Genomic DNA, 15926 nt, shown 5'->3' on the forward strand with positions numbered 1-15926 from the left:
TAGTCGGAACACTAAATTAGCTGTATATAAGACAGTGTTCAAACCAATTTTAACTTATGGATCTGAGAGCTGGGTCAGAAGTAAAACACTTGACCAAAGACTAGAGACAGCAGATATGAGAGTCCTGAGAAAGATTAGAGGCGTGAACAGATGGCATCAATGGCAATATCATATTAAAAATGAGGATATTAGGAAAGAACCTGACATTGTCAGCATCCAGGAATGCGTTAGCAGAGCTAATCTCAGATGGTATGGTCACTTAAATAGAATGGGAGAGGAAAGATTAGCAAAACAAGTGTTCTCTGCCAGGTTGGCAGCAAAACGACCCAGAGGAAGACCAAGATATAGGTGGATTGATACTGTACAAAGTGCCTTAGACGATAGAAATATAAGATCTGATAATGTTGGAGTCTTGACAAGTAACAGACTGATTTGGAGGAAAATTGTAGATAGGAAGTTAGTAATGATGTAATTTTTTCATGTAGTACTGTCATATCCTGTACACCCCTTGAGGGTACATGGCAGGAATTTGATGATGATGATGAAGTTTTCATTTCCCTAAATTTCATATCTATCTGTGATACCATAATCCAAGATCCTTTCTTCTCCTGCATATCCTTACCAATATGGATAAAAGGATATGTTTTTCACCTTTCCTCCCATCCATTGATCCCTGAGTATACTTTATAGCTAATTACACCAAACTTGCATTCCATTTATTTGCTACCTTTTCCAGCCTATTTCAAATCCTTATGAAGAACACCACAGCATTATTTCTAATAGCCTTTCCATCTTATCTGTAAATAGTTGAATATTTGCTGGCAATCCATTTACAGTACATTGGCATACAAGTTGAAGAAATAATCAAATTCCTGATATGTATATTTGAAGGGTGTACAGGATACCATGGTAATATTACATGATTGTTTACATTATTACTAGATCACATAGTACAAATATTTTAAAATTGTTTGTACAATTTTTTTGTACAAACAGTTTTCTTTTCCAAATTAATCTTTTACTTGTCAGGAATTTTATACTGTTAGATCTTACATTTCTTTCTTCTAAGACAACAGCTGCATTAATATATCAAATGCCTGTTTTGCTAACCTTTTCATCTTCTGTTTACATGACCATACTGCTTTGTTCTTGAATGTTAACAATATATTAAGTTCCATTCTAATATTTTCATCATGGATAATATTTCTGGGAAAGCTCCCATGTTAATCCTCTTAACAAACTATTATGTTTACAGCTATTTTGCCTGCTTCTGTTTAGGAGTGCCCCTGTTTAAATGTCATTGGCTTTTTACTCACGGATTCTTAGGGCATTGTAGATGTATATTTACCAATAAATATACGTAGCATAAAGGAAGAGAAATTTACACATACTTTTTCCTGGGTGTTATGGCTTGTTTTCTTTTTTCTGCGATGTGCAAACTACTGCAGTTATGGTGTTTTGGAAGGAAGTGTGTGTGTGTGTGGGGGGGGGGTTATAGGCAATGTAGGAGAATTAAAATAGAAAATAGAAAAAACCTGGGTTTTTTGTATAATATATACATATATATTATATTATTAGGGATGAGAGGAGTGTTTTTTTATATAGGGTGGGAAAGGGTGAAAGGGGTTGAAAACAGCAACTGATTTTTTGAGGGGGGGGGAATGGGGTTGACAGGGTGCGGTCCGTTTCGACTATGCTTGGTCGTCGCCTAAACTCATGGAGGAAGTGGATGCTATGTCAGGTCAGTTAGGTGTTTCTGCTTTTGATGTGTTTGTATTATCACCTATTGTCGGGGTTGTGACCTCAATTTTACGTTGTGAAGCTTCCAAACCTCAGAGATTATGTAGGACCAGTGGACGTTGACAGAGTTCACGTCACATTTTATGGCTATTGTTTCTGATATTCTAACCTTTTGTTTCATTGTCTTGTCTGTCTAATATTTTCATTTTTAACTTGATTTTACCATTTGAAGATATACAGGGTGTTCGGGATAAATTTGACATATTTATAATTAATTATATTTTTCCGTAAGTTACATGTATTAACACACACTTCTCTTCATTTAAAAGTTTGGACCCTTCTTCATTCATATACAAGATGTCAGAAAGGATGGATAGCTGGAACCCACCTGAATCATGGAAGAGAATAACTTGTATCATGATGATTCGTGCCCGCCATCAAAATAAGGATATTACGACTGCTGCCCAATGCTCCCTGAATACAGTAAAAACAATCAGGCATGAACTAGAGACTTGCAATGGTGACTACGAGGATGTAGCAAGAAGAAAGATCCCTAGCAGACGATCTGATTGCGTTCGTACAGCAGAATTCCTCGCAAATCTGCAGGAACAGGTGTTGAAGAACCCTGGCATTGGAATTCGGGCTTTGTTCGTGGAGTTGCTAACTGTAGTCAAGCCCTGGATAACAAGGGTAGCCAATGGTAGGCCGTATGTATGGCAGCAGGATTCGGCCCCTTGCCACACCTCTGGGAAAAGTCAAAAATGGTTGTCTGAAAATTTCTACGACTTCACCAGTCCAAATGTTTGGCCTCCAAACTCCCCAGACCTTAACCCCATGGATTATTTTGTATGGGGCGCAGTTGAAAAAGACACCAATCGCACTTCCAGTAATACAAAAGCCCAGTTAATGGATAAAATTAAAACAGTTTTTGCGGCCCTTCCCAGGGAGACTGTAGCATCAGCTTGTTCGAGGTTCCGAAGCAGAATTGAAGCTGTGATCGATGCTAATGGTGGTTATTTTGAGTAAATCTTGTTGATAGTATTGTAATTAACTCTGCCTGTAATGTTTTTTTGTCAATTCATGAAATTTAATAGATACAAAGAAGATTTTCTTTTTCCTTACGAAACTGTCAAATTTATCCCGAACACCCTGTATATACCTAATTTTTTCTGAGGACTCTTATAGCTATGATCTCTAGTCCATTTGAGCTGTTATTTCTAAACCAATTCTCATAATTCGTGAGTTCAAATTCATTATGTTTTGGTAATTTTTTTTTTCTCCTACCCACAAAACATTTTTCTTAGCCTATGGTACATTTGTACTGCTGGTAGACTAAGAATATTTTCCTATTTTTGTTAATTTTATATATTTTTGTATTCATATTTAATTTTTACATGGATTGGAAATCTTGTTCTAGAGATCAAACATGAAACTTTTCAAGCCACTTCAGGCCCCTAATAAGCCAGGCGGTGGTGTCGCACTAGACAATGAAATTCATCTCCCACCTCAAGACAATCGCAAACATCCATACCTCAGGATTTGAATCTGCAGCTTGTGATAGCAGATATGTTAACCACTTAGCCAACCAAGCTGACTAATTATTCTTATTCCATGTACACTTATTCAACAGGCTCCCTCCTGTCAGCTTATTCCATTATCTATTTCCAAATTTATTTTGCCATTTTACTAAGAAATTGTGCTTAAATAGCTGAAATATTTTTACTAGTTCTATGCATTCTCTATCAGGAATGCAGTTGTTTTGTATATTTCTGCCTGTTTCTTACATTTCTTTATTGTTGATATAAAATCAACAATAAAGAAATCTAAGGAACAGGCAGGAATATATAAAACAACTGCATTCTTTATAGCGCTACATATTGCAGTGTGTAATGTCCTTTTTACATTGTAATATAATTGTAGTGTTTTCAAGAGCATTTATCTTGACCCCTTAATGCCTTTTCCAGATCTATAAAGCCTAAATACAATCCTTGTTATATTTCCATTATTTCTTAACTATTTGTCTTAAATTAAAAACAAGACAACTCTTATTTCATCTGAATTCAGCTTGTTCTTCCCACAGTTCACTAGAATTTCACAGGCTTCTTTAAACTTGCATTTATGCCAAATTTTTGGTATGATGTAAAGAATAGGCACCTTTCTGATCATTTTGGTGTAGAATGTCCAGAACATGTGAAAGGCCTGATTTTTCATGATGATTTAATTTTTCCACTGTGTTCCTTTTTCCAGATTGGAATCATAGGTCCGATTTCACCTTTATATGGCAAGTTAAAAGTGTATTGGATCCTGTTCACTCCAGGCTAGGCTGAGGGGGGGAGAAAGAAGGTTGAAAGATGTAAATGTTATTATTTTTTTTAAATTTTGCATTAGGAGTGTGGGGTGTGCATTGTTATATTTCCATTATTTCTTAACTATTTGTCTTAAATTAAAAACAAGACAACTCTTATTTCATCTGAATTCAGCTTGTTCTTCCCACAGTTCACTAGAATTTCACAGGCTTCTTTAAACTTGCATTTATGCCAAATTTTTGGTATGATGTAAAGAATAGGCACCTTTCTGATCATTTTGGTGTAGAATGTCCAGAACATGTGAAAGGCCTGATTTTTCATGATGATTTAATTTTTCCACTGTGTTCCTTTTTCCAGATTGGAATCATAGGTCCGATTTCACCTTTATATGGCAAGTTAAAAGTGTATTGGATCCTGTTCACTCCAGGCTAGGCTGAGGGGGGGAGAAAGAAGGTTGAAAGATGTAAATGTTATTATTTTTTTTAAATTTTGCATTAGGAGTGTGGGGTGTGCATTTTGTAGTTTAGAATCGCTTAAGCAGCAAGTAACGGATATGGATCCAGATGTTAATCAAAGAATGCTTGTTTTTGCCAAGGTCTAGAGAGTCATTTTGCATGTTATCGTAGAATTTAATAACTTAATACTTTTTTTTTTATAAAAAAAATCGCAGTAACTAACATAGGTACAAGCATTTATTAAACATTTATTTTGCATTCATTTTTTATCTTTCCCAAAAGAGTTTTATTTTACCATATAAAACGAATTATTAATACAGTAATCGATCATGGATGAATTGTAATTTTTACCATTGATTATTATATTGGATTAACGTGATTTTAGTATATGCAGTAACATCGAGGGATTAATTAATCGCATTAATCAAGGAATACCTGTACACCTTTTCTTTAAGTTTAGGGTAGAAGATTTTCATTTTCTAAATGTGAAACCACCACCAGGTTTTATCAGCCTTGTGAAGAGTGCATGTTTGTTCTCTAGAACATCCTCCCTTGATTATCTTACTCTTAGCTCATCCATTGTAGTACCGAAGTCTTATGTTTCCTACTTTAGTGGCTAGATCTCATTATAAAAAATAAAGTTTGGTTTCTAAGATAAAGATTCCTACTTTTCTTTTCTTTTCTATAAATGCATTCCTACTTTTCACTGGGAGTTTGGAGTAGAATTGTCATTAAATTTTCATAAACCTTGTCAGTCAGTTCTAGAGTGAAGGTTAAAATTCTGACTGAATTTATCCTTAGTGCTTTCTTCCTATTTGTTAAAATTATAATATCTACAGACAGTCAGATTTAACCCCTTGGCCATTAATCATGCCCTATTGCTTACATGTTTACAGTATATGTATGTGGTAATGCATTAACATGTTTTAAAGGTTATCACAAAATAATTTCACAATGTATTTATTATACTACTTTGTATTGATAAAGTAGAAATATTATGAGAAAATAGAAAAAAATGTTTAATATGGCCGTTCAACTTCCATAAAATTATCAAGAGATGATTAAACAGTGGTTTCTCTTTTCATAAAGCTCTCAAATGACTGGTTTCAAGCATCATCTATTTCTCTTTGAACTTTTTAAGATCACAAGGCATTAGGAAATCCTTTCTTTTAATGTTACATAGTGATCAGCATTCATTTTGATAAAATTACAGAGATTGCTATCGAGTTAAGATAATTACTTTAATTTCCTGATGTTTTGACTTTCATATTAAGGTCATCATCTGGAGTATACATGCACACACGACTTTCTGTTTCTCGCTATTGACTCCACTCCTGAGGGTGACATAACAGGAACAGGTGATAGGCAATGTTTAACTTCTTGAGTATGATCCGTGGTTTCTTATGACTTGGTCAAAGGCTTTCTGGTAACCTACATATGCAGTGTGGGTTTCTATTGAATTCACAATTCTCTTACATTAGGATTTTTAATGTAAAAGCTAGTTCACACAACTCTTTTTTTTTTTTTTTTGGAAGTAATTTTGTTCTTCACACAGTTTATTTTCTTCATTGAAATTTTTAAGTTAATATTTGTGCATATAACTGGTATTTAGGAGACTTAAACCTTGATAGTTTCACATTTATACTGATTCCATTTTTTATATATTGGAATGATAATGACCTTTTCCAGCTTTCCAGCATTTTTTCCTTGTAGCTAGATATTGTCAAATAATTTTAACACGTTTATGATTAATGTCCTGCAAGTAAAAGAAAGAATGTATATGATAGAATAATTTTAATGAATGCTGATGGTAGGGAGGTAGCTAAATCAGTCGAAATAGTAGAATTACTAAGTGAACACTATGCAAGAGTATATCATCCAGGTGGCGATATTGCAGGAATGAGAGAGCCAAAGGCTTATATGGGAACTGAGGTAAATGATATGGAGGTGCATAGCACATTACAGAACCTTAATATGAATACAGCTGTGGGATTGGATGTTATACCAGCTCAGGTTTTATGTGAAGCAGCGAGGGAATTGTCAGTGCACTTGACCATATTGTTTAATCTAAGTCTCAGCTCTGGGTTAGTCCTGAGGGTGTGGAAAGAGGGGAAAATAGTTCATTTGCATAAAGGAGGCTTCAAAACTGATGTAGCAAATTACTGACCAAACAGCATATTAGGAGTTGTCAAAGTATTGAAGTTGGTGAAGAGCAAAATAGGGGAATGGATAGATGGAAATGGAATACTTACTTGGGGGAGCATGGTTTTGTGAAGGGTAGGTCATGCCTTGGTAACTTGCTCACTTTTTATAATACAGTGACAGCTGGGAATGGATAGAGGTAGTATGTTTGCAGTGATACTGCTGGACTTTGCAAAGGCCTTTGACAGGATACCACATGAAATTCTAATCAGTAAACTGCAGCACATGGGGATGGATATAGGGTTGGTGAGATCGATGGGAGGGTGTTTGATGAAGAGATATCAGAAGGTAGTTTATTCAGGAGTATGGTCTAGAAGGAGGCCTGTGACTAGTGGCTTGTCAAAGGGCTCTGTTCTTGGGCCACTGCTATTTAATTTGACCATTAATGATATAGGAAAGGATCTGAGAGGAACTGTTCAATTGTTTGCTGATGACGCAATTATGTAGAGCAATAGTTAATACAGATGATGTTAAAATTTTGCAGGATGATTTGGATAGACTGGCAAAGGAGAATGGATGTCAGTTTGGTGTGGCAAAGTGTGAGGTTATGTAGTTTGGGGTGAGAAAATTACCAGCTGTATACATACCACATTGGTGGAACTGTACTCCAGGGAATTGATGAAGCCTGAGACTTGGGAGAGTGTTAGTGGATAGGGAGTTAAAGTTCAGGGGGGGGCCATATAGCAAAAGCGGCTAAAGCAGCTCATCAGATTACTTGGTTACCGAAGAATACTTTGACAACCAGTTATTATTTCTCTTTATTGAGCCTTGATGAGACCCCATCTTGACTACTGTGCACAGATCTGGGTGCCAGGATTTCTTGATGATGATGAGGAGGAGAAGGTGGAGAGAATCCAGAAGCGAGTGACCAAGGTGGTGGCAGATCTATGGAATGAACCATATAAGAACAGGTTGAAGATTTGTGGGTTGCAGAGACTGGTAGATAAGTAGAAAGTGGGTGATGTGGTTGAGATGTACAGATTACTGAGGGGTTTTTACAGGATTAATTCAGATGGAATTTTTCAAAACAGGTCTGACAATGGGAGAACTGGAGTCCATCCATGGAGATTGAGTAGGAGTATAGTTGGCAAGGGTATTAGAACTGGTTTTTTTGCTTGGAGAGTGGTGAGTGGGTGGAATAGGTTGTCAGTCTGTTCTGGGTGCCATGACTATGAATGAGTTCAAATCAAAGTATGATAGATACTATGCAAATATTAAATAGTTGATGTTTAGGATCTCCCTCGATAAGTCTAAGGACTCCTTGGAGTAGCTAATAATAATAATAATAATAATAATTATCTTCTTTTTGTTTTAGGAAGAGAATACAATGCTGAGAGAAGAAGTAGGAAGAATGGAAGAACTTGTAGCAACAAGTAAAGCAGAATGTGAGGACATTGCATCTAAATATCAAGACCTTGGTGAAAGAGTAAGTTTTGTTTATTATTTAACAGTGAAATCTGCTTGTCATAATTTGCATTTAAATGGAATAAATGATGTGTGTGTTGGGGAGGGGGGGGGAACAAAAAAGAGTAAGTCATTTGTTTTCTCATTATTGGGATAAGAAGATTTGTATAGTTTGAAAATACTTATCATATACTGTTCTTTGAAATGGTACTATTGTTATATCCAGTTTCATTTGCACTTGTAAAAATCAGTAATGCACATTGGAGATAGTTTTTTTAAAAAAAAAAAGCTCTCTCATACAAGAATTCTTGTATACCTGCATTTTCATTATCCCAACATAATCTTATTTTGCCATCTAAACATGGTCCATTTGAAACTAAAATTGAAGTAACTAGAAGAACTTGATTCTAAATGCCAAATTTTATTAAATTCCAGACAGCTAGATCAGAATTATTAGATTAGATCATCATGTCATATAAAAATGTGATTGAAGACCAGTTAATTGCTTTACATAATTTCAAAGTATTTGCCAACTTTCAATATGACCATTTGCAGAGGCAAATGGTCTTATTGAAATGGCTCAGCACATTTTATAGTTCTTCTTCCTCTCATGGTTACACTGTAGTCAGCATTAATTGCATAGAAATTGAGACAAAAACACACCTTAGTGCAATTGCTTTACTTATAACTAAGAAAAAAAAGCACTCAATATTTCCATCTCTGTATTAGGATTATCATCATCAGGAATACATATATTTGAATAACTTTCATCTCTTTCACATGTAAACTGTGAAACAAAAATATAATTTTATTCAAAAATGTCCAATATATTTCATCCAACATTGTGGACAGGCATCATCAGGGAGACAGACCATTAAATATATTCAAATCATGAATCACAATAATGAGTCATAAATCATGCGTATATTAGCTTGGGTCTCGTTCATAGGTGAAGTACATGATTACACTATTAAATTGCTATATGATTATTTCCTATATGATTACACTATTAAAGTTCAAAGAAACAATTGTAAAAAGTTGCATAGATTAAAAAAAAAAAAAGTAAATATTAATTTAAAAAAAAACTTATGAACAATTAAGTGATCACTCCCATAACTCGGAGATTGGCATGCAACCTGATCGGTTGATATTCATATGATTTCATAGCATTTCACATCATCAAGAAAAAGATGATCAAATTTGAATTTGCTGGAATGAAGTTTTGTCTGGTTCCAGAAAACTACCTAGTATGAGAAGCATGGGCAGACTTGTTGGATTCCAAAAATGTAATATAGTCTTGATGTTCTTCAATTCTAATCAAGGAAGAATGATGATCAGTCTGTCCAAAATAACAAAGATGACATGAGCAAGGTACTTGATAGATGCCTGTTAAGGAAAGAGGTGATAATGCATCCTTCATAGATGCTAGAAAGGAAGACAGTTCCTGAGTTGGTTTCAAGGAAGCATATGGATTGAATTTATGAAGAATCTGTGCTATTTGTTCTAAGGCTCCTTTAAGGTAAAGTATTAAAATTCTTTTCACATTGTAATCTGGTAGGAGGATAATAATTATCAATAATTTTTTGAATGATAGTTTTGTTGTATTCCATTACATATTGGATTGCATTTAATTTTATTCAGTTCATCTAATAAGCAAATCATATGAGCTCTATGTATAAGATTCTTGATAATACTCTCTGTGATGAATGATGGTGAGAAAGGATGAGTGAATGTATCTATTAGTAAAGGTTGGCTTCCAATAAATTGAAAATTCATGTTGGAGGCTTAATGGATTTTTTACAACACTCAAAAAGAATTAAAATAGAATTTAATACTTCCTATATTTCGTCCTAGTCACTAGGACATCTACGGGGATTACAAAAACAATTAATGTAACATATGCACAAATAACAAACAATACTAAGCCCAACCACGTGGGTGACACTAAAGTCCTATCTAGGTAGAGCGCCCTCTAAGGGCAGTAGTAGGTGGCCTGGAATGTAAGGTGGGAACTCTGGTGATGAGTGTTTCCCAAATCTTCGGAAGCTTAATGCAACCATATTTATTGAGGTTTGGTTGGTTTTTGAGAGCTGCTGCTAGCTTCTAAGAAAAGTCTCTCTTTCTTGAATTTGCTGTGGTGGAGCATGGTGGTTTTCTTCCATGATACTCTGTGGGTGGTGTCCAAAACATGGTCAGCCAAGCCTGAATGGCCATAGTTGTGTTTGAAGATGTAAGACTTGTGTTCCTCTAGACGGATGGATGCTGATCTGCCTGTCTGTCCAAAGTACGCCAGCTTACAGGAACAGGGTACTTTGTAAACTCCAGGCAGAGAGAGAGGAGGGAGCTGATCTTTCGTAGAACGGATAAGGGTAGCCAGTTTGCGGTGGGGCTTATATGCTGTGTGTAGATTGTACTGTTTTAGTATCTTGGTTATTTTTTCAGATGTGCCACGGATGTAGGGTATGGTGATGGCATTTTTAAAATCTTGTTGACGAGAAGGAAGGGGAATGGGGGAGGAGTTGATTATTTTTTTGATACTGTGATCGCTGTAGCCATTGGAGAGGAAAGTGCTGTGTATGTGGTTAAGCTCATTAGTGAGGGCGGTTCCACTGGAACAAAGATTGTGGGCTCTCTTGGTAAGAGTTTTAATAATGCCATGTTATTGAGAGGGGTGGTGGTGGGAGAGTTTGTGAATATATCTGCCTGTGTGTGTGGGTTTTCTGTATACGGTAAAGGTAAGTGTATCATTAGGCAGGCGTGTGACTAAGGTGTCTAGGAAGGGTAAACAATTGTTCTTTTCCTTTTCCATAGTGAACTGGATTCTTGGATGTAGACTATTGAGATGACTGAGGAAGGAGTCTAAGGTGTCTGGGCCATGAGGCCAAATAGAGAACACATCATGTACATATCTTAGCCAGATAGAAGGTTTGAGTGGGGCTGAGTCTATGGCTCGTTTTTCAAAATCTTCCATATAGAAATTGGCAAGGAGGGGGTGAGATGGGGGAACCCATGGCAGTTCCCTCTATCTGCTTGTAGATTTTGTTGTTCCAAGAGAAATACCCAGAGTTAATGGCAAAGGAAAAGAGATCTAAGATGTCAGAGGGAAAAACGTTTTCTAAGAGAGATAAGGTGTCAATTAAGGGAATATTGGTAAACAAAGAGGAGATATCAAAGCTTACCAATATGTCTGTCTTCTTCAAGGTTAAATTTTCTGTGAGGGCTTTAAAGTGGGTAGAGTTTTTTATATAGGCTGGCCTTTTTAAAACGATGTCGGGACACAAGAGTGATACCAAACTGCGTCAAAATGAAGATCAATTTCCATTCTAAAAAAGCACTTCGTATATATAACCGTGCCAGCCAGGCATTACTCCGCGAGCAAATCGCCTCTACACGTGCTACCCTCGCAGTGACGAACGCCGCCATTGGCTCCTTACATTCAGAGCTCTCCACCGTTCTTAACCCTGAACTTTGGTCGATTCTTTCTGGCATTTCGGAAACTTCCGCACAGAGAGAATTCCAAAAAATAAAAAATAAACACATCAAGAAATTTAGCAACCTTGTGAAAAACAAACCACAATCACAAATTCAACCGCTCCAGACAGTAATAAACCTCTCTTCCAAAAGGCTCAACGACGATGCCGTCAGCGCCCTTTGCCTCGGCCATAATTTTGCCGTCGCTCCGAAGGAAGTGCCGGTGCTTGACGTAATGGTGAACATCGAACATGGAATCGGTCGCTTACCGTCGGAGATAGCTAACAACATCAGACTTGACGTAGCCAACATCCTCGCGCATTCTTCTCCGCCAAAAAGTAATTTATCATATGGCCAGCGCACGGCTCTCCTGAAACTACGTAAAGAAAAAAGTATCGTCATCACCAGAGCGGATAAGGGTAATGCCATAGTCGTTCTTAATACCAGTGAATATAAGCGTAAAATGAACATTATCCTCCGCGATCACGCTACCTACATCCCGCTAGAACACGACCCCACAAAAACACAAGTTAAGAAACTTAAAATTTTACTCAAAAAAGTATCTTCCTGGCCCCCTGATGTCACGAAAAAACTTAAACCTTTCCGCTCCCGTCCCCCCCGAATATACGGTTTACCAAAAATCCACAAACCCAATTCCCCACTCAGGCCTATAGTAGATGCTACCAATGCACCTTGCTATAGACTATCTAAACAGCTGGCCAACTCTCTGATCCCCCTCACCGGAAGGTCCCCTTCCTATATAAAAAACTCGACCCACTTTAAAGCCCTCACAGAAAATTTAACCTTGAAGAAGACAGACATATTGGTAAGCTTTGATATCTCCTCTTTGTTTACCAATATTCCCTTAATTGACACCTTATCTCTCTTAGAAAACGTTTTTTCCTCTGACATCTTAGATCTCTTTTCCTTTGCCATTAACTCTGGATATTTCTCTTGGAACAACAAAATCTACAAGCAGATAGAGGGAACTGCCATGGGTTCCCGCCTCTCACCCCCCCTTGCCAATTTCTATATGGAAGATTTCGAAAAACGAGCCATAGACTCAGCCCCACTCAAACCTTCTATCTGGCTAAGATATGTACATGATGTGTTCTCTATTTGGCCTCATGGCCCAGACACGTTAGACTCCTTCCTCAGTCATCTCAATAGTCTACATCCAAGAATCCAGTTCACTATGGAAAAGGAAAAGAACAATTGTTTACCCTTCCTAGACACCTTAGTCACACGCCTGCCTAATGATACACTTACCTTTACCGTATACAGAAAACCCACACACACAGGCAGATACATTCACAAACTCTCCCACCATCACCCCTCTCAACAATATGGCATTATTAAAACTCTTACCAAGAGAGCCCACAATCTCTGTTCCAGTGGAACCGCCCTCACTAATGAGCTTAACCACATACACAGCACTTTCCTCTCCAATGGCTACAGCGATCACAGTATCAAAAAAATAATCAACTCCTCCCCCATTCCCCTTCCTTCTCGTCAACAAGATTTTAAAAATGCCATCACCATACCTTACATCCGTGGCACATCTGAAAAAATAGCCAAGATACTAAAACAGTACAATCTACACACAGCATATAAGCCCCACCGCAAACTGGCTACCCTTATCCGTTCTACGAAAGATCAGCTCCCTCCTCTCTCTCTGCCTGGAGTTTACAAAGTACCCTGTTCCTGTAAGCTGGCGTACTTTGGACAGACAGGCAGATCAGCATCCATCCGTCTAGAGGAACACAAGTCTTACATCTTCAAACACAACTATGGCCATTCAGGCTTGGCTGACCATGTTTTGGACACCACCCACAGAGTATCATGGAAGAAAACCACCATGCTCCACCACAGCAAATTCAAGAAAGAGAGACTTTTCTTAGAAGCTAGCAACAGCTCTCAAAAACCAACCAAATCTCAATAAATATGGTTGCATTAAGCTTCCGAAGATTTGGGAAACACTCATCACCAGAGTTCCCACCTTACATTCCAGGCCACCTACTACTGCCCTTAGAGGGCGCTCTACCTAGATAGGACTTTAGTGTCACCCACGTGGTTGGGCTTAGTATTGTTTGTTATTTGTGCATATGTTACATTAATTGTTTTTGTAATCCCCGTAGATGTCCTAGTGACTAGGACGAAATATAGGAAGTATTAAATTCTATTTTAATTCTTTTTGAGTGTTGTAAAAAATCCATTAAGCCTCCAACATGATGTCCTCACAGCACTTAAGCCTCTACACACGTAAATTGAAAATTCAGTGTGACCTGTGGGATTAAGAATCATCAAGGTATTCAAAAAAAAGACTAGTTGGTTATTGGATTTACGTTCAATAGTGAACTTGATATGGGAGTACAAGGAGTTTATTTTTTCTAGAAACTAAAGTAATTTTGACTCATTGGGACCAGACTTGCAAATATATCAACAGAACATAACCATATACGAGGCTGAGAAAATACAGTGTTAGCATTTTTTTTTTCTAAAGATGCTCCGTAAAATAAGATTGGTGAAATAAGACTATTCATTATTGTTCCTTTGATTCATTTGAACAAATGGGGGGTAGGGTTAAGAAATTTTGACTTTAAAGAAAAAAATATGTGATCTGTATGAAATGTGTGTTTTTAATTTTTTTTTTGTTGTTTTAATTTATGCAACTTTTTACAGTTGTTCCTTTTGAACTCTAGTACTGGAATCATGTAATTCAGCTGTGACCCAAAAATGAGCTAATATATGCATGATTTTTGATGACTTTATCATGATTCATGTTTTGAATATAGTTTGCCTCCCTGATGATGTATGTGACATTAGATGAAATATATTGGATTTTTTTTTTTTTTAATAAAATTTTGTTTTTTGTTACATAAGACATGAAAGTTATTTAAACATGTCTAGTGCACATGTTTCATTAAAACTGTTTATTACAAACCTCTATGGCTAGGTGTGTGTGTGTGTGTGTGTGTGTGTGTGTGTGTGTGTGTGTGTGTGTGTGTGTGTGTGTGTGTGTGTGTGTGTGTGTGTGAACTAAAACATAAGCTACTTCACAGTACACACAAGTAATCTATATTATAACTGCTTGGCTAAACATTTATTAGCCTGACTTTTGGTGAGAGAAAGAAAGAGGGGAAAAGTAAATTTAAAAAAATTAATTAAAAAATAAAAATGGAAAACTACATCAATTGCTACTCTACAGTCCTGTTATCTTTAGGTTCAGCCCACTAATCAGATTTTTCTGTGTTGAGGTTCGGCCATTTTGTTCTTCTGAAGTTCTATACTAGCATGTAGGTATAGAGCATCAGAAGAACAAGATGGCAGAACTCCAACACAAAAACCTGATCAGTGCACAGAACCTAAAGATAACAGGACTGTAGAGTAGCAGCTGATGTAATTCTACTAGGGGGTGGATAACAATACTATACGCTGAGCATGGCTTTGTGAAGGGTAGGCCATGCCTTAGTAATTTACTATTTTTTTTTATAATAGTGACTGCTGATTGGATAAAGGAAATGATTACACGATGATTCTGCTGAATTTTGCAAAGGGAATTAACAGAATACCATGTGAAATTCTGCTATGCAAATTGGAACAAATGTGATGGATATAACACTGTTATATGGATATAAGGATGGCTGATACCAGAAAGTAGTATATGGAGGAGTAGAATCCATGAAAAAGCCATTAGTGGTTTGCTGCTAGGTTCTGTGCTAGGACCACTACTGTGTAATTTGTATATAAATGATATAGGAGATAATCTGAAAGGAAGTATTCAGTTGTTGGCTGATGACACAAAATTAGGTAGAGAAATAATTAATCAAGGCAATGTAGATATAAGAGTATTGCAGGATGATTTAAATAGGCTGTCAACATGGGCAAAAGATAATGGGTGTCAGTTTAATGTGCAGAAATGTAATTATGCATTTTGGGATAAATAGATTACAAGCTGTATACCACATTGATAGAGCTGTACGTCAGGAAATAGATGAAGCTAGGGATTTGAGGGTGGTAGTAGATAGAGTTGAAGTTTAGAGGACCTCATGGGATTACTTGGCTATTGAACATGTATACTGACAAGTAGAGATAAAATTAGTTATTCTTCTTTATAAGATATTGCTATGTCCACATTTGGATTAGGCTCAGTTCACCTGGATTTCTTGGGAACGAAGAAGTAGTGGAGAATTCAGAGGTGAGTGACTATGGTGGTGTGTAGTCTGTGGAATGCTTCCTATGAAGATAGGTTGAGAGCTTGTGGGTGGCAGAATGTGGTTTTTAAGTAAAAAAGAAGGAATATGATGGCAACATTTAAGTTAATTAAAAGATTTTATAAGATTGATGC

The 15926-nt window shown here is 36.7% G+C and overlaps 1 protein-coding gene across 1 annotated transcript in view; it reads left to right on the forward strand.

The window, feature by feature from the left end:
- Positions 1-15926, forward strand: part of LOC150107584 (rootletin-like) — a 283556-nt gene that overhangs the window by 16828 nt on the left and 250802 nt on the right. The window contains exon 3 of the mRNA XM_090392134.1: positions 8019-8129. Within this exon, the coding sequence (XP_090248260.1) occupies positions 8019-8129 (111 nt within the window). The remainder of the gene's footprint in view (positions 1-8018; positions 8130-15926) is intronic.

This window comes from Typopeltis vanoorti, chromosome 4 (genome assembly GCF_054136105.1).
Source record: "Typopeltis vanoorti isolate ZY-2024b chromosome 4, IOZ_Tvanoo_1.0, whole genome shotgun sequence".
NCBI classification, from domain to species: domain Eukaryota; kingdom Metazoa; phylum Arthropoda; class Arachnida; order Uropygi; family Thelyphonidae; genus Typopeltis; species Typopeltis vanoorti.